The following is a 20,148-nucleotide window of genomic DNA, read 5'->3' on the forward strand; positions in this document are numbered from 1 at the left end:
CTGAGGTGATGGAACTGGTCAGGGGAAAGCAAATTCTCGGTAGGCATCCATGAGCCATCATTTGAATCTCTTTTACCTATCATGTTTTGTCACAGTTAGATCAGTGCAAATCGAGGAGAGGAAGCCACTTCACACATTCCCTCTGAATCCTAACACCCAGACGATATTACTGACTTGGCTAATTTCTGCGTCTCTGGGTCATTTACTTTGTTACATATACACACTGAGCAGTTATGGCACTTTGTCCTGTGAAACCTGAGATGAGGCCACCACTGTGACCCAACCGCTCCCCTCCCTCCCTACCCTGCCTCTTAACTTCTAATTGAGAAGCCTGCATATATGGAAAAGTGTTGAGTTAACGTCATAGGTGATTCCATAATATATTTTCACACTTTATATAAATGCAAGGAGACAAAAACACAAGTTCAACTAAATCAGGAGCACATGTTGGGGCATGTGACGTGAGAGTGCGCTGGTTTCATAACAGCTGTGTGCGACCTCTCAGACATCCCTGAGTCACTGACAGGTCTGTTCCAAACAATACCCTGCTAGATACCCTGTGATAAACACACTGCTTGATGACTAATAAAATACAAGGATGTTTTGGAACCTTCAAAATACACGCTCAGTTTTAAGAATAGACTACACTACCAATTTCAAATTGCAGATCTTATGAGGTCAATCTATAAGAATCCCATGATAAGAATATTTCAGAATGAACCAGATACTTTCATTCAAATTCAGTGTTTTAGGGTATACATTAATAGCATGGTGAAAAACAAGAGAACCCCACGTCAAATAACAATATAAAAAGGGTATTATCATTTTTTACAAAGATTACAGCAGATAAAATACATTAATAAAACAATGGCCACTAAAAAAAAAATAGCAACAAAATTTGACGTCTAAGTGCACTTATGGACTTCAAATGTTTAACTGCATAAATATATACGTTTGTTTCCTTTTGATGCAATCTATACAATGTGAACATGACATTTTCAAAAGCAGAAGGATAGTATTTCTGAGATAACATTGACGTTGATCTGATGCCCAATGATAGACCAATATACTGTTTTATCTAATTGTGACAAATTATGTCTGCTCTCATGTCATGATTCTGAAATCATATATCACATATATTGCTAGTAGCTTATGTGTCCATGTCTTAATGCTACTTCCACAGGAGTCCTGAGCTTTCTGGAAGAAGCTTGTGTGGATCTACTCTGACAGAATAAGTGCCTGACTTGACAAGTGTTCTTTACTTTACTTGGTAGTGTGAAAATGAAAGGGTAAAAAGCATATCAACAACTGGGTCATTGTCTGATTTTCTGTGAGACAAAATACCTGGAAACCAAGCTCGTCTTGGAGACCGGTAAAAGCATCAAAGAGTTGTTGCCTGACGTATCTTTATTCGCTAGACATTTCTACTGTTTCATCATGCCTGAGCCTTTGACTTTGAGATCGTCAATGTGTATTTTCCTTCCTTCAGGTTTTGGGTTTGCTTTGTCCCTGAGGGAGAAAATGACAAAGCAGACATAAATCATTCATCCATCAACCCAAATTTCAATAAACCGTTTATCAACCGTAGTATAATATTTGACAATTCAATCATAACCTAAATTCTCAGTGATGTAGCATCCAGAAATGGTTTGTTTTGGTTTACGGCCACTCCTCCTCGAGCGGACCTGTCATTATATGACCTATGACACATGATGACTGACCTCCGTCCCTGGTCGAGGCCGGTGGCGGCGGTGAGGGCTGCCCGGTGCACCACCCTAGGCTTGGGGGCCTCCAGACGGGACATGGGGGCAAATGGTCGGAATTTAGACACCTCTTGCTGCCACTCTTCGTCAAAGGACTGCGCCTCGGCTATGAGGGGAAAGGGCAGAGGTCAGAGGTTAGGTGTCAGGAACAGTTTAGGTATCACTCTGTGGGATGCTGTGATAAGCCTGGCGAGGGGCAGTTCCTTGGAATCTGAATACCTTATTTTTGTCTGAGATAGGAACATAAATTAATGTCTCAGACTACAAACCCCAAACAGAGCTGGGAGAGGAGAGTCCTCTGATAGTAAATTCTATGTCTTTGTTTATGACTATTCATCGAACACTGATACATGCCTTAAAAAGCATCATAAAAAACACTTCTAATAAATTGCCGGTAACACTTTACTTAAAGACCGCAAGTATAATGTGTTATTGTTATAAGCATGTATGCGCCTTTGTAATGTTTTATTATAAGGCTTATAATATGTTATGTCTCTTTATGTAGGACATTTTCAATGGACTCAAGTAAGGAACATTATGAGATTATAATAAGACATAAGGGGGTGATACATTCTTACAACATGTCTTACAATGCATTATAATCAAAGGTAGTGGGTTCGAACCCCGGGACCACCCATACACAAAAATGTATGCACGCATGACTGTAAGTCGCTTTGGATAAAAGCGTCTGCTAAATGGCATATTATTATTACCGTATTATTACCTGCAGGGTTAAAGTAAAGTGTTACCCTTTAGTTTCTTTTGGGATGCTGACCCCCTTACACTACAGCTGACTTACATTCATCTAGATTCTGGAAGTCCTGGTTGAGCTCCCGTTCCCCTGTCTTCTTGTTCTGTTTTTTCTCCACCACGTGTCCTCGGTCCTGGATGTGGTGTCCAATGGACATCTTCTCCAGGCCGCTCTCTGAGTCCTTCAGGGACTGCCGAGTCTCCTTAATCTAGACACGGGGACAGCCAATCAGAATGAGTTACCAAAGAGGCGACGGCCAATAAAGACTGAGAAAGCCAATGTCAGGAAACTCTTGCTTTGTCAGACATATAGTTTGGCCAAATGTTATTTTAGTGTAAATGCAAAAAATACATAAATAAACCTAACTCTATATGAAGAGTTTATTTCCAAAACACTATATACACCAATTTTTCTCATTTGTTTTTACTTCAGATATGATTGCTTATGGGTACCTTCATGTGTGTGTAAAATATTATACAGATCTTTAATTCATAGATTTTAGGTGTATGAAAAAAACCTCCCAAAACGCTATACACTGATTATGAACACGTTATACACTGATTATGAATACCTGCTCTTTCCATGACATAGACTGACCAGGTGAATCCAGGTGAAAGCTATGATCCCTTATTGATGTCACTTGTTAAATCCACTTCAATCAGTGTAGATGAAGGGGAGGAGACAGGTTTAATAATGATTTTTAAGCCTTGAGAAAATTGAGACATGGATTGTGTATGTGTGCCATTCAGAGGGTGAATGTGCAAGACAAAATATTTAAGTGCCTTTGAACGGGGTATGGTAGTAGGTGCCAGGCGCACCGGTTTGAATGTGTCAAGAACTGCAACGGTGCTGGGTTTTTCACACTGGGTTTCCCGTGTGTATCAAGAATGGTCCACCACCCAAAGGACATCCAGCCAACTTGACAACTTTGGGAAGCATTGGAGTCAACATTGGCCAGCATCCCTGTGGAACGCTTTCGACACCTTGTAGAGTCCATGCCCCGACGAAAGAGCATCTGCTAAATGACAAATGTTTTACATACAGATACATACTCATTTTACTGTACACAAATGTTTAATTTGTACAGTTCTTTATAAACAAAAACAATATTTGTTACATTTGACTGTGTAAAACCTAGCAGTACTACTTATTTCTCTGAGAGAAATATAAAGCATTTTGATAAAATAAATTGGATTATTTGTCTCTGAAATGAAACCATCAAGTGATAGATTTTAAACAAATACTGTACATGTCTGTCATTGAACAACCCCATGCCATGATTAGATAGTGAAAAAACACACCAATCTCTTTCATATTTTCTTTAAACAATAAAAGCAAATTTACCAACATTTCTGAAAATGGATATTTAGCGTTTTGGAATTAAACTCTTCATATACTCTCTATATGGCTCGGAGCGCTTGCGGTTCGAGTAAACAACCTCTTCCTTAGTGTTCAGTGCAGTATCAGCTTGGAGAGCCCTCCCCCAGACCCTCAGCAGTATCTCTGGCCATACTTGAGTGTACGTACCCCGCCGGGGGCGCGCCTTGTCTGGGAGGAGGCCTGGAACACCTTGAGGGGTTCGTCTCCAACCTTGGAGTAGGTCATCACTGAGGAGGAGCTGAATGAGTGGGCGTTGGTGTTGGCGTTCGAGTCTGTGGACAGGTTCTCCTGGAAAACAACACACACACAAACAGATTGACGTGATTATAAAGCGATGATGAACAAAGTCTGTCATAGAAATATAATTAATTCATACTATGCCCCTTCTAGTAATTCCATTTGTATGGGCTGTGTGGGGTATGAGAAGAGACACAACGTGACTCACAACGTTTCTATGCATGTCCTCCATCCTGTTCCTCACGCCGAACATCATGCTGTCCAGCATACTGAATGGGTTCCTCAACTCCATGTCCTGCAGAGAGAACAAGAACAATGGGCCATTCAAAACTAACTTTATGGTCCATACCACCATTACAACATTTGTGGTCCTCTGTAGCTCAATTGGTAGAGCATGGCGCTTGTAACGCCAGGGTAGTGGGTTCGATCCCCGGGACCACCCATACGTAAAAATGTATGCACACATGACTTAAGTCACTTTGGATAAAAGCATCTGCTAAATGGCATATTATTATTATTATTATCTTACAACAGACATCCATATACCATACTATATAAAACCTCCATCCACGCTGTACCATCACAGGGGAAAAACTTAAGTCGAATTTTCACTTATTTTCCCATTGACATCAATGCATGACTGGGTGAAAGCTTGACTTATCATAATCTAGTTTGTTGAAATCTATTTAGAAATGTAGGCTAACTTCACTCATCACTGTATTGGATATCTTTCATCAATCCATTCTTCAGAGATACACTAAACTCTAAATTCTCCTTGTTTACTTTCCATTGACATGTTGTCACTTCAGTGGATGGATATGTTTTAGTAACGTGCATTAGTTGGGCATATGCAACCTTTGTGAAGTGGAAAAAAACATCACAACCGCAAAAATAACACCGATAAGTCAACGTAGCTTTAGGCTGCGTCCCTTAGGGCACCCTAACCCCTTTATAGAGCATACCTTTTTACCAGGGCCAATACAGCTTTAAATCAACATCCTGTGCATGTCACTGGCTAAATAGAGCTCTTTGACTGTTTTACAAGACTCGACCCAACCACATGATCCTAGTCTCTCTTGTAGTGGAGTGTAAATTACAGTAACTAACCACAGGTCTCCTAGGACAGCTAGAGTGAGCTAAAGTGCTAGGCTGAGCCACCATTGGTACCAGCCAGCCAGCCAGCAGAGTTGATCTGGCCTGCTGTGGGTGCCAGTTGGCTGGGGTAATATTTGACCCAACACCCTCGACAGGAAGGGTCAACCAGCTCGTAAAACAACCAGGCCATGTGTGCATGACCACACGCAACACTGATACTGGTAGACACAATTGCACGCACACATACACACATGTAGCCTAGTAAGCCTACACATACACTTGGTATGGGGTAAACACATGCATACTATCACATCTTACCAATTTGACATGGCACATGTGCACTGTGAATGTGGCCTTTGCTCAGATTCACAATATAACATATTATGGTATTACGATAAATTCAGCTAGTTTCAAACTTGCTGTGTGTGTCTATTAAGACATAGTGTTAGTGACGGGGGTTAGTACGTGCCAATGGTTAGTTTAGGGATGAAACAAGGAATTGTGCTGCATTATAGCATTTGAGCAGTCTGCCTTACTAACTTACCGTGCTATCAACACTGCCGAAAGGCGAAAGCGACTGGCTCATTAGTACAATACAGAATGAACATAGCGCACAGAGCAGCAGCAACACACACATAAGCACACACATATACACACGCACAAAGAAGCCTGAGAAAGCACAAAGCACCACTGAGGCAGGCATGCTCAAACACAAAATAGTGTCCGTTTTTACACATGTATTCAGTTTGTTCTCAGTCTGTAATTTAGCTTTGTTTTCTTGTTATATTACACTGTGAATCTGTACTAGAGCCCTTCACACATTTCCACGGGGCCTAGAACCTGCTGAATATGCAAAGACAGACTCTATTTCAGTCCTAGCCGCTGCTCCCCTGACTCTCTACTCCAGGGTGTTTATAACCCCTTGAGGTCTGGAGGCCTGGGCAGGCATCCCAAACACCCCAACCCAAGGCAGGGGCACCGTATGTGGACACAGACACCAGAGAGAGGGAGAGAAGTTGGGCTGGTGGCTGCAGCTCAGCCTGGAGGGTGTTGAGAGAGCTCTGCTCTCCATGTAATTGGGACCCGTTGCCATGGATTACAGGGGGTTTAACACTGAAAACAGATCCTCGTTCTGAGAAAACCCTGCATGTACCCAATGGGCGGGCGGGCGGGCGAACGGAGGAGAGTCTGGGTCTATCTTGGCTGCTCGCTCAGCTCTTTTCCAAAGTTCAGGGTGATGTAAAACGCTCCTTGCTGCCCCGGATAGGCCTGTACGTAGCACGACGGGCCAATTAGATCTCTGAATTGCATCTATGAACTAATAAATGCCCATTACACTCCTGTGGTCGGGCATATTTTTAGATGGCCGCAGAGATTGATAGTGCAAAATGTAAAGCATGGACTCGGAGGGACTTTAACACATTATTTTGGGGGCGGCTGTGCTACCGCTCGATTATTTGAGCTCATGGTCCCTTTTCCCCCCTCCCAGCCTGTCATGGCATCGCGTCTTACACAACTCCCCTCTCTCACTGTTTAAAGGGGAGCTGTGAGTCACAGGGCTTTTATTTCAGCTCTCAGGGATGGGAGGGATAGGCGAGCTGTGAATGCATGGGTTCTAGGAACTGTTAGAGACCTTTAGCGACAAAGTGCCCATTTCCTTTTATAATCAAAACACTTGATAAACTGTTTTTATTATGACAGGTATATAAAAAAGCTGAGATTTGATCTTGGCTTTAATTAAAGCAGTGAAATATAATGAACCGAAGTAAAACGATTTGATCTTTACTTTAATGAGCGATTAAACAAAGTGAACCGAAATAAAACGAACTCCTCTGAATCCAAGGTATCTTATGAAAATTTATATTAAGTAAGCAAGTAGTTGAGTGTGATGGAAGGGAAGGAAATGTGATATTGCCAAACAGCCAAACAACCTTTGAGAAGGAAGATGGAACATATTCACAGGCTGGGGGGATTGAATGCTCAGCAAACCGGCAAAAGAAACAGCAGCTTTACTTCAACGATGCCGTGAATGTGCGTGTGCGTGCGTGAATGCATCCGTGCGTGTGCTGATGTGCGTATATATGAGATTCTTCAAAGTAGCCACCCTTTGCCTTGATGACAGCTTTGCACACTATTGGCATTCTCTCAACCAGCTTCATGAGGTAGTCACCTGGAATAAATTTCAATTAATAGGTGTGCCTTGTTAAAAGATAATTTGTGTAATTTCTTTCCTTCTTAATGCGTTTGAGCCAATCAGTTGTGTTGTGGCAAGGTCGGGGTGGTATACAGAAGATAGCCCTATTTGGTAAAAGACCAAGTCCATATTATGGCAATTACAGCTCAAATAAGCAAAGAGAAACGACAGTCAATCATTACTTTGCTGCCGACAGAGGGCTGCCTCACTTCTAGTCCTTAGGAAACTTTGCAGTATTTTGTTTTTTTATGTATTATTTCTTACAATGTTAGCCCAGAAAATCTTAAGTGTAATTACATACAGCCTGGAAGAACTATTGGATATCAGAGCGGCGTCAACTTACCAGCACTACGACCAAGAATACGACTTGTCCATATTATGGCAAGAACAGCTCAAATAAGCAAAGAGAAACGACAGTCCATCATTACTTGAAGACATGAAGGTCAGTCAATTTCTTCAAGTGCAGTTGCAAAAACCATCAAGCCCTATGATGAAACTGGCTCTCATGAGGACCGCCACAGGAAAGGAAGACCCAGAGTTACCTCTGCTGCAGAGGATAAGTTCATTAGAGTTACCAGCCTTAGAAATGGCAGCCTAATTAAATGCTTCACAGAGTTCAACAGGGATGCAAACTGGTGACACTTTTTTTGCACTGCACTGAAACATGCAGAAAATCCCTGCTTGGGGGGGGATAATAAATAAACAAAAACAAAATGCTAATTTCTAGTGACTTAGGCTGAATCCCTTCTTGAAATGCAGGTTAACTAAATAAACAACAAAGAATATGATCAACATGATCAGTCTCTGTGTGTAAAATAAAAAGTGGTTCATGTGAACCTAACGCACAGCTAAAAAATGTAAGGAAAGCAATCCAATGTTATTTGTTGCCAAGCCTTTACTGCAAATTGCACTCAAGTCCAGAGAAAAAACGATACATTAATATTGCAGTTAGCCATGACAGCCTTTGTAATAGAACGTTTGTGACCACACACATCTAAATATTGCACTTGGGAAAAAAACATATTTAAGTAGAAATAGAATGAAACAAACAGGCATATTTTTTCTCTATTATAGTGGCTACGATTATAGTGGCCACTATAGTAGACATCGATCAAGTGCACAAGGCTATATAAAAGAATCCCCCCCTCACTCAGACACAACTGTATGTCAAGTTCAACACAACAAAAGCAATAGCTTTGGGCTACACGTTATTACATTGTACACTTTCTGCCTGTGGACACCTGTTCTACAATGTGCCAGCAGCAGAGCATGAGACCCTTTCTTGGCATAATTGATCTATTTCAGGCAGAGTACACCTGGCATACCCCTTTTTATCCACCGCATTGGAAAAGTGAGACAGAGGGAAAGTGTGTGGTGTTCCTTTCACCTATAATGGGATCCAGCTTAAGCCAGGCTCAGCTCCAGCTAACGTTACACTTCATCCCTGAATCCACTTGTTTAACAAGCAATGCCTCATTTTCACCTAATTCTCTCATTCTGAAAATTAACAACATACTGTAGAGGGAAAACATTAGTTCATAGATAGTAATTTAGTTAGTTCGTCAGCTAGTTAACTAGCTAACGGAAAATTTGATCCAGCTAGCAAGATACTTAACAATGCTAACAATTCTTGTTCCACCACACTTGCTCCCTCACCTCAAACTTTCCAAATGGCAGTTGTTTTTCGGTTACAGCTCATGAAGTACGCTTCATCACCTTCTCACCCCCGTCTCCGTAGTCAGGCTTCTCACCTACCTCTTCATTATTGTGGACGCGCTGCTGTAACTGGAAAGCGGCCTTTCCACTCTCCGCTGTCTTTCCAGAGCATGCACTGTTGCTGTAACTAGCACCCGATTGGGTGCAACTAGCAAGTCGGTTATCTCTTCTCTCTTCATTCGCGTGTTGCATTCTTTTGTTATGTGAACGATTGGCTGAGCCTTGGATAGCATCAGATGACCTGGCCTCCACAATCACCCGACCTCAACCCAATTGAGATGGTTTGGGATGAGTTGGACCCCAGAGTGAAGGAAAAGCAGCCAACAAGTGCTCAGCATGTGGGAACTCCTTCAAGACTGTTGGAAAAGCATTCCTCATGAAGCTGGTTGAGAGAATGCCAAGAGTGTGCAAAGCTGTCATCAAGGGTGGCTATTTGAAGAATCTCAAATATAAAATATATTTTGATTTGTTTAACACTTTTTGGGTTACTACATGATTCCATATGTGTTATTTCACAGTTCTGATGTCTTCACTATTATTCTACAATGTAAAAATTTGTAAAAATAAAGAAAAAGCCTTGAATGAGTAGGTGTGTCCAAACTTTTGACTGGTAGTGTACACACACACACATATACATATATATATATATATATATATATCACTGTATATATACACAAAACCGTTCAAAAGTTTGGGGTCACTTAGATATTTTCTTGTTTTCGAAAGAAAAGCAATTTCTTTGTCCATTAAAATAACATCAAATTGATCAGAAATACAGTGTAGACATTGTTCATGTTGTAAATGGCTATTGTAGCTGGAAACGGCTGAGTTTTTATGGAATACAGTGGGGGAAAAAAGTATTTAGTCAGCCACCAATTGTGCAAGTTCTCCCACTTAAAAAGATGAGAGAGGCCTGTAATTTTCATCATAGGTACACGTCAACTATGACAGACAAATTGAGAATTTTTTTCTCCAGAAAATCACATTGTAGGATTTTTCATGAATTTATTTGCAAATTATGGTGGAAAATAAGTATTTGGTCACCTACAAACAAGCAAGATTTCTGGCTCTCACAGACCTGTAACTTCTTCTTTAAGATGCTCCTCTGTCCTCCACTCTTACCTGTATTAATGGCACCTGTTTGAACTTGTTATCAGTATAAAAGACACCTGTCCACAACCTCAAACAGTCACACTCCAAACTCCACTATGGCCAAGACCAAAGAGCTGTCAAAGGACACCAGAAACAAAATTGTAGACCTGCACCAGGCTGGGAAGACTGAATCTGCAATAGGTAAGCAGCTTGGTTTGAAGAAATCAACTGTGGGAGCAATTATTAGGAAATGGAAGACATACAAGACCACTGATAATCTCCCTCGATCTGGGGCTCCACGCAAGATCTCACCCCGTGGGGTCAAAATGATCACAAGAACGGTGAGCAAAAATCCCAGAACCACACGGGGGGACCTAGTGAATGACCTGCAGAGAGCTGGGACCAAAGTAACAAAGCCTACCATCAGTAACACACTACGCCGCCAGGGACTCAAATCCTGCAGTGCCAGACCTGCCCCCCTGCTTAAGCCAGTACATGTCCAGGCCCGTCTGATGTTTGCTAGAGTGCATTTGGATGATCCAGAAGAGGATTGGGAGAATGTCATATGGTCAGATGAAACCAAAATATAACTTTTTGTGTTTGGAGGACAAAGAATGCTGAGTTGCATCCAAAGAACACCATACCTACTGTGAAACATGGGGGTGGAAACATCATGCTTTGGGGCTGTTTTTCTGCAAAGGGACCAGGACGACTGATCTGTGTAAAGGAAAGAATGAATGGGGCCATGTATCGTGAGATTTTGAGTGAAAACATCCTTCCATCAGCAAGGGCATTGAAGATGAAACGTGGCTGGGTCTTTCAGCATGACAATGATCCCAAACACACCGCCCGGGCAACGAAGGAGTGGCTTCGTAAGAAGCATTTCAAGGTCCTGGAGTGTTCTAGCCAGTCTCCAGATCTCATCCCCATAGAAAATCTTTGGAGGGAGTTGAAAGTCTGTGTTGCCCAGCGACAGCCCCAAAACATCACTGCTCTAGAGGAGATCTGCATGGAGGAATGGGCCAAAATACCAGCAACAGTGTGTGAAAACCTTGTGAAGACTTACAGAAAACGTTTGACCTGTGTCATTGCCAACAAAGGGTATATAACAAAGTATTGAGAAACTTTTGTTATTGACCAAATACTTATTTTCCACCATAATTCGCAAATAAATTCATAAAAAATCCTACAATGTGATTTTCTGGATATTTTTTTCTAATTTTGTCTGTCATAGTTGACGTGTACCTATGATGAAAATTACAGGCCTCTCTCGTCTTTTTAAGTGGGAGAACTTGCACAATTGGTGGCTGACTAAATACTTTTTTTCCCCACTGTATCTACATAGGCGTACAGAGGTCCATTATCAGCAACCATCAGTCCTGTGTTCCAATGGCACATTGTGTTTGCTAATCCAAGTTGATCATTTTAAAAGGCTAATTGATCATTAGAAAACCCTTTTGCAATTATGTTAGCACAGCTGAAAACTGTTGTGCTGATTAAAGAAGCAATAAAACTGGCCTTCTTGAGACTAGTTGACTATCTGGAGCATCAGCAATTGTGGGTTTGATTACAGGCTCAAAATGGCCAGAAACAAATAACTTTCTTCTGAAACTCGTCAGTCTATTCTTGTTCTGAGAAATAAAGGCTATTCCATGCGAGAAATTGCCAAGAAACTGAAGATCTCGTACAACGCTGTGTACTACTCCCTTCACAGAACAGCGCAAACTGGCTCTAACCAGAATAGAAAGAGGAGTGGGAGGCCCCGGTGCACAACTGAGCAAGAGGACAAATACATTAGAGTGTCTAGTTTGAGAAACAGACGCCTCACAGGTCCTCAACTGGCAGCTTCATTAAATAGTACCCCGCAAAACACCAGTCTCACTCAATGTCAACAGTGAAGAGGTGACTCCGGGTGCTGACCTTCTAGGCAGAGTTGCAAAGAAAAAGCCATATCTCAGACTGGCCAATAAAAATAAAATATTAAGATGGGCAAAAGAACACAGACACTGGACAGAGGAAAATTGGAGCCAATTTCCTCCTACAAGAGGACAATGACCCAAAGCACAGCTCTAAACTATGCAATAACTATTTAGGGAAGAAGCAGTCAGCTGGTATTTTGTCTATAATGGAGTGGCCAGCACAGTCACTGGATCTCAACCCTATTGAGCTGTTGTGGGAGCAGCTTGACCATATGGTACGTAAGAAGTGTCCATCAAGCCAATCCAACTTGTGGGAGGTGCTTCAGGAAGCATGGGGTGAAATCTCTTCAAATTTCCTCAACAAATTGACAACTAGAATGCCAATGGTCTGCAAGGCTGTATTTGCTGCAAATTGAGGATTCTTTGACGAAAGCAAAGTTTGAAGGACACAATTATTATTTCAATTAAAATTAATTATTTCTAACCTTGTCAATGACTACATTTCCTATTAATTTAGCTATATTTCCTATTCAAACTCATTTCATGTATGTTTTCATGGAAAACAAGGACATTTCTAAGTGACCACAAACTTTTGAACGGTAGTTGAAGTATTTTTTACTTCAACCACCAACCACAGGAGGACTCAGGAGCCCGCTCTCAAAGAGTGTAGACAGCCTGTTGCTGCCGCTCTGCTAATCATCAAATGGGGGGAGAAGAGGTGGTAGGGGGCCCGCGTGGGTAACTGGGGGTCCTGCCTTGATTAGGTAACTGATTAATAAAAATACGATAAATAACTGCATAATAAATACATGTGACTGGTCAATTGTGTGAGTCAGGGGCTGGGCCAAGAGTCAAAAAACATAAAAATATAATAATAATACTTTTTTATCCAACCACAGGAGCCCTATCTCAATGTTGAAAATACACCAGAGAGAATAATTTAGCCACAAAGGATCAATAGTTTATAAAAAATAACTGTGAATTCAGTTTTATCACAAGCACATATAGTTACCAGGACAGCGGAGTCACTCACCACCTTCCGGAGACACTTGAAACCCCACCTCTAAGGAAAATCTGGGATAGGATAAAGTAATCCTTCTACCACCCTTACCCACCCCCAAAAATGTTTAAACAAAAATTCATTGTAAAGTGGTTGTCCCACTGGCTATCATAAGGAGAATGCACCAATTTGTAAGTCGCTCTGGATAAGAGCGTCTGCTAAATGACGAAAATGTAAAAAAATAAATAATAATAATCTGCCAAAATGAAGGAAACACCAACAAAAGGTGTCTTAAAAGGGTGTTGGGCCACCACGATTTGCCAGAACAGCTTCAATGCGCGTTGACATAGATTCATAGATACAAGTGGACCTAAACCATGCCAGGAAAATGCACCCCACATAACATACAGCGCATTTGGAAAGTATTCAGACCCTTTTGCTTTTTCCACATTTCGTTACGTCACAGCCTTATTTTAAAATTGATTAAATTGTTTTTTTCCCCCTCATCAATCTACACACAATACCCCATTATGACAAAGCAAAAATTGTTTTTTATAAATGTTTGCTCATTTATCAAATAAAACCCCCCGGAAATATCACATTTACATAAGTATTTTTTTTTTTTTTTTTTTTTTTGATATTCAGACCTGTTACTCAGTACTTTGTTGAAGCACCTTTGGCAGCGATTACAGCCTTCTTGGGTATGACGCTACAACCTTGGCACGCCTGTATTTGGGGAGTTTATCCCATTCTTCTCTGCAGATCCTCTCAAGCTCTGTCAGGTTGGATGGGGAGTGTCGCTGCACAGCTATTTTCAGGTCTCTCCAGAGATGTTTGATCGGGTTCAAGTCCTGGCTCTGGCTGGGCCACTCAAGGACAATCACAGACTTGTCCCGAAGCCACTCCTGCGTTGTCTTGGCTGTGTGCTTAGGGTCGTTGTCCTGTTGAAAAGTGAACCTTCGCCCCAGTCTGAGGTCCTGAGCAGGTTTTCATCAAGGATCTCTCTGTACTTTGTTAATCTTTCCCTCGATCCTGACTAGTCTCCCAGTCCCTGCCGCTGAAAAACATCCCCACAGCATGATGCTGTCACCACCATGCTTCACCGTAGGGATGGTGCCAGGTTTCCTCCAGAGGTGACGCTTGGCATTCAGGCCAAAGAGTTCAATCTTGGTTTCATCAGACCAGAGAATCTTGTTTCTCATGGTCTGAGAGTCTTTAGGTGCCTTTTGGCAAACTCCAAGCGGGCTGTCATGTGCCTTTTACTGAGGAGTGGCTTCCGTCTGGCCTTTCTACCATAAAGGCCTGATTGGTGGAATGCTGCAGAGATGGTTGTCCTTCTGGAAGGTTCTCCCATGTCCACAGAGGAACTCTAGAGTGACCATTGGGTTCTGGTCACCTCCCTGACCAAGGCCCTTCTCCCCCGATTTCTCAATTTGACCGGGCGTCCAGCTCTAGGAAGAGTCTTGGTGGTTCCAAACTTCTTCCATTTAAGAATGATGGAGGCCACTGTGTTCTTGGGGACCTTCAATGCTGCAGAAATATTTTGGTACCCTTCCCCAGATCTGTGCCTCGACACAATCCTGTCTTGGAGCTCTATGGACAATTCCTTCGACCTCAAGGCTTGGTTTTTGCTCTGACATGCACTGTCAACTGTGGGACCTTATATAGACAGGTGTGTGCCTTTCAAAATCATGTCCAATCAATTTGAATTTACCACAGGTGGACTCCAATCAAGTTGTAGAAAATCTCAAGGATGATCAACGGAAGCAGGATGCCCCTGATCTCAACTTTGTGTCTCATAGCAAAGCGTCTGAATACTTATGTAAATAAGGTATTTATGTTTTTTATTTTTAATAAATGTGCAAACATTTCTCAAAACCTGTTTTCGCTTTGTCATTATGGGTATTGTGTGTAGAAAAATGAATTTAATCAATTTTAGAATAAGGCTGTAACGTAACAAAATGTGGAAAAAGTCAAGGGGTCTGAATACTTTCCGAAATGCACTGAATACTTTATATCCCTCGTTTACTTAAGTGTTTCCTTTATTTTGGCAGTTACAGGTATGCCTACAGTCGAGAAGACTGCAGATTGGGCAGCATGCGCGCCAAATAAACAACTTGTTGCATTGTGGCCATAGACATATAGACATCCCACGGGGGGCCAGTATAAAAAAAGTAATACAAAATTGTTAAAAAAATTATAATGTATGCACTCACTAACTGTAAGTCGCTCTGGATAAGAGCGTCTGCTAAATGACAAAAATGTAAAAATATAATCCATAGAAGGGTTTCTTAACCTCTTACCCTGGCAATTTGACTGTTAAACTCATGGACACACTAGCAATAGATACCAGTCCTGACTTGAATGGGAACTGTTGCGGCTGTTGCTTTGCCTTTTGCAGATTTTAAAATACAATCGCGGGAAAAACGTACAGTTTGGAAAGCAAATGCCTACTGCTGAAAAGAGAAGACTAATCCGTCTTTGGAACCAATAGAAACAATTTTCTATTTAAAAAAACAAAGCTAATGATTTCTTAATCCGGCCCTGCATCCACCAGTAGCTTTTCAAAGATCCCTACAACAGCCCACTGCTACAGAGCTAGCCACCGCTGTGCACAGTGCACCACACACATGCTCTTACTAACAACAGCTTCGACTGTGAGCTAGCTAGCTACAGTAGCGTTCTTTAAAGCTCTCTAAAACAGTGGTTGCCTCCCAAATAGCACCCTATTCTCAATGTAGTGCTCTACTAATGACCTATGTAGTGCACTACTTTAGGGAATAGGGTGCCATTTGGGAAGCACAGTCTCTCTGTGCTGTACTCAACAAGAGGCCACTCAGCGTGCTTGCCTCTGTGAGGAGAGAGAGGAGAGGACTAATAAAAAGGGACAGGGTCGCATGCAGCGAGAGAGAGCAGAGGCTGGTCCATTGAAAGTAATTACCAGGGATAAATATACTGGCCACACGGGGAGGGGCGCAGGATTAGTGAAAGGACACAGGGACTAAGTTTAGCACCTCAGGGCTTCTAGTGGAGGGCAGCTGCCTGGTCATCATGAGACCTTTATACTGGGAGAGAGAAGGTGTCTTTACATTTACATTTTAGTCATTTAGCAGACGCTCTTATCCAGTGCGACTTACAGTTAATGAATGCATACATGTGAAACGAACCCACATCTCTGCCGGCCAAACCCTCCCCTACCTTGGACGACGCTGGACCAATTGTGCGCCGCCCATGGGTCTCCCGGTCGCGGCCGGCTGCGACCCATTAGACAGATCTGGGTTATGTTCATTAGGTACCAAACGGAGGAAAACAGAGAGACAACTTGGACATGTCCAATAAGAAACACTCCTTTTCGGAATCTGTTGCAAAACGTTTCAAAACGTTTTCATGTCCTAATGAATATGACCATTAGACTAGTGACCAATCCTCAAAAAGGGCTTACGTTTTTGAGCAGTGGTGGTCGGTGCCGTTTAAGGTTGCAAAGGGAGTGTATATTACTGGAAACTTTCTAAGTTTACCAGTAAACTACCAGAATTTTGGTATCTTTCAAGGATTTTCTGTAATATAATACAAGATATCGAGTGGCCCTTTTGGGTACTTCAGATTTGTACAGGTGTCTGTAATTATCTCTGGCCCGCTCTCTGGTCTTATCACATGTAAAATATACGAAATAATTAAATACAATGATTTTCAAATAAAATATTTAATGACAAAGCTGTAAACATTCTCCTTAATATAAACTATCAACTTAGTTGGTGTTAATGACAGTTTCAGCATGAAATATCCTTTGTATTTGTTTTATACCTTTATTTTTATTTTACTATGTCAGTATGCATTTGTTGGCAATGTTTTGGCATCAAAATGGTGGCAGCAGTTGTGAAAAAAGTCAATATTGGAGTTGCAGAGATAATTGAAAATAATGCCATTGTTGATTATATGCTTTTTTCATTAATTAGGCTATTTTCTCTTGAATCTTATGGTCTATCTACTAGAAACTCATGGACAATATGGACACAGATATACAAAAATTAATAATATATATGAACATATTTTTTAAAAGTTATTCAAGTATAAATGACCAAAGTTACAATAGATTGCCATATATTTTCTGTTAATTACCAAAATTACTGAAGATTCCGGTAACTTTGGTAAACTATGGGTAGCTTTGCAACCCTAGTGCTGTTTAAGATGAGGGAGGACGATTTTTTTTAATGAGCATGGCCTTATTTATATTACAGCATAATGGATGACTGTCATTCATATTCCATTCACCCAGCTCAATGTAACATTGATAGGTTTAGGCTAGTAGCCTACTACATGATACTGAAATTTGCCCTATACCCATCATGAGGTTGCTACAACCTAGCCTAAAAATGTAAGTTTATAACGTAGGTGCACAGGTTTGAGAGACACATTTGAGTAATCAAGGTGACAAACAGTGACACATTCAATAACGCCTTGCACACTCTTGCCTACATCTAGCTGATCTGGGGTGTGTAATCATTAGTCCAAACAGTTGCACCTCCTGAGGTGCTGACCTGTTGGTGCTGACCTGTTGCACCCTATAACCACTGTGATTATTATTTGACCCGGCTGGTCATCTATGAATGTTTGAACATCTTGAAGAACGATCTAGCCTTAATGACCAGGTACTCTTATAATCTTCACCCGGCACTGCCAGAAGAGGACTGGCCACCCCTCAGAGCCTGGTTTCTCTCTAGGTTTCTTCCTAGATTCCAGCCTTTCTAGGAAGTTTTTCCTAGCCACCATGTGCTTCTACATCTGCATTGCTTGCTCTCTGGGGTTTTAGGCTCGGTTTCTGTATAAGCACTTTGTGACAACCGTTGATGTAAAAAGGGCTTTATAAATACATTTGATTGATTGATTGATTCTGTTTTGTAACTGAAACAAGAGTTTCTATTGGACAAATTTAGGTAGGTCCCTCCCTGTTTCGTTCCATTTGAGAAACGTTTTGCAACCAAATCGGCGCAATGAATACACCTCTCATCACCTGCACACACACTTCACTTTCATTGCAGCCACACACAGCATCATCAATTTTTTCTCGCATCTACACGCTCTCCTCCTCTCACCTTTTCCCTTCACTTGTGGACTCCAGTGCACAACACAACAGCTGTCTGTGACAAGGCGGAACTGCTAACCGCTACACAGTCTACATTGTTGTCACCATATTAATGCTATAGTCAACAAACTAGAACTAATGCGTTAGTAAACCCACAATCCAATCCATGTGTACAATCAGGCAGTACAGTGTACAGCAAGCAGTTTAGCAGTTACACCAGCGGGCCCCGTTGGCAATACATCAATGAAACCGAAAGCTTACCTTGACTTGGAAGAGTTGCAGTGTAGGATAGCATTAGCCAGCTAGCTAACATAAATAGCATTCCTCTCTGTTTCTGTTTGAGTCAGGTTGTTGAGTAGGCTAAATTTGCTGCATTAGCTAAGTAAGTGAAAGGTAAACTAAGTACAATGAAATATAGCTCTCTCTCTCGCTCTCTCTGCTGCTTCTCCTTCATTTTTGAAGAAGTTAATTTGTTCAAAACTGTTCAACTATTATCTTTCTCACTCTTCTGAGTCAACTATTCACCACACTATGCACTGCATTGCTAGCTAGCTGTAGCTTATGCTTTCATTGCTAGATTTGTTCTCTGATCCTTTGATTGGATGGACAACATGTCAATTCATACTGCAAGAGCTCTGATAGGTTGGAGGATGTCCTGCGGAAGTCATCATAATTACTAAGTCTATAGAAGGGGATGAGAACCATGAGCCTCCTAGGTTTTGTATTGAAGTCAGCACAAAAACATCCTGTGGCATACTGCATTAGCATCGAACAGCCCCCGCAATATGCAACTTTTCAGGGAAGTCAGGAACCAATATACACAATCAGTTAGGAAAGCAAAGGATAAGTTTTTCAAACAGAAATTTGCATCCTGTAGCACTAACTCCAAAAAGTTTTGGGACACTGTAAAGTCCATGGAGAATAAGAGCACCTCCTCCCAGCTGCCCACTGCACTGAGGCTAGGAAACACTGTCACTACCGATAAATCTACGATAATCGAACATTTCAACAACATTTTGCTAAGGCTGGCCATGCTTTCCACCTGGCTACCCCTACCCCGGCCACCAGCTCTGCACCCTCCGCTGCAACTTGCCCATGCCAAATGTCAATCACTGCATTCTTATTGGCAGACTAAATAGCCTTGGTTTCTCAAATAACTGCCTCGCCTGGTTCACCAACTACTTCTCAGATAGAGTTCAATGTATCAAATCGGAGGGCCTGTTCTCTGGACCTCTGGCAGTCTCTAAGGGGGTGCCACAGGGTTCAATTCTCGGGCTGACTCTATTCTCTGTGTATATCAATGATGTCGCTCTTGCTGCTGGTGACTCTCAGATCCACCTCTACGCAGACGACACCATTTTGTATACATCTGGCCCTTCATTGGACACTGTGTTAACAAACCTCCAAACGAGCTTCAATGCCATACAACACTCCTTCTGTGGCCTCCAACTGCTCTTAAACGCTAGTAAAACTAAATGCATGCTCTTCAATCGAACGCTGCTTACACCCGCCCGCCCGACTAGAATCACTACTCTCGGCGGGTCTGACTTAGAATATGTGGACAACTACCAATACCTAGGTGTCTGGTTAGACCGTAAACTCTCCTTCCAGACCCACATTAAGCATCTCCAATCCAAAGTTAAATCTAGAATCGGCTTCCTATTTTGCACCAAAGCCTCCTTCACTCATGCTGCTAAACATGCCCTCGTAAAACTGACTATCCTACCGATCCTTGACTTCGGCGATGTCATTTACAAAATAGCTTCCAACACTCAAATTGGATGTAGTCTATCAAAGTGCCATCCGTTTTGTCACCAAAGCCCCATATACTACCCACCATTGTGAACTGTACGCTCTCGTTGGCTGGCCCTCACTACATATTCGTCGCCAAACCCACTGGCTCCAGGCCATCTATAAA

The 20,148-nt window shown here is 41.8% G+C and overlaps 1 protein-coding gene across 3 annotated transcripts in view; it reads right to left on the reverse strand.

The window, feature by feature from the left end:
* Positions 1-379: 379 nt before the first annotated feature.
* The window catches only part of LOC121567334 (myeloid leukemia factor 1), a 28,835-nt gene continuing 9,066 nt past the window's right edge, over positions 380-20,148 (reverse strand). For 2 of the 3 annotated variants that reach the window (XM_041877300.1, XM_041877299.2), the window contains exons 3-7: positions 4,340-4,426; positions 4,042-4,182; positions 2,563-2,722; positions 1,722-1,869; positions 380-1,509 (exon numbers count right to left, since the gene is read on the reverse strand). In XM_041877300.1, coding sequence (XP_041733234.1) covers positions 1,425-1,509; positions 1,722-1,869; positions 2,563-2,722; positions 4,042-4,182; positions 4,340-4,426 — 621 coding nt within the window. In that variant the 3' untranslated portion in view covers positions 380-1,424. The remainder of the gene's footprint in view (positions 1,510-1,721; positions 1,870-2,562; positions 2,723-4,041; positions 4,183-4,339; positions 4,427-20,148) is intronic. The other variant, XM_041877301.1, reaches the window with a different exon arrangement.

Source organism: Coregonus clupeaformis, chromosome 6, assembly GCF_020615455.1.
Source record: "Coregonus clupeaformis isolate EN_2021a chromosome 6, ASM2061545v1, whole genome shotgun sequence".
In the NCBI taxonomy this organism is placed as follows: domain Eukaryota; kingdom Metazoa; phylum Chordata; class Actinopteri; order Salmoniformes; family Salmonidae; genus Coregonus; species Coregonus clupeaformis.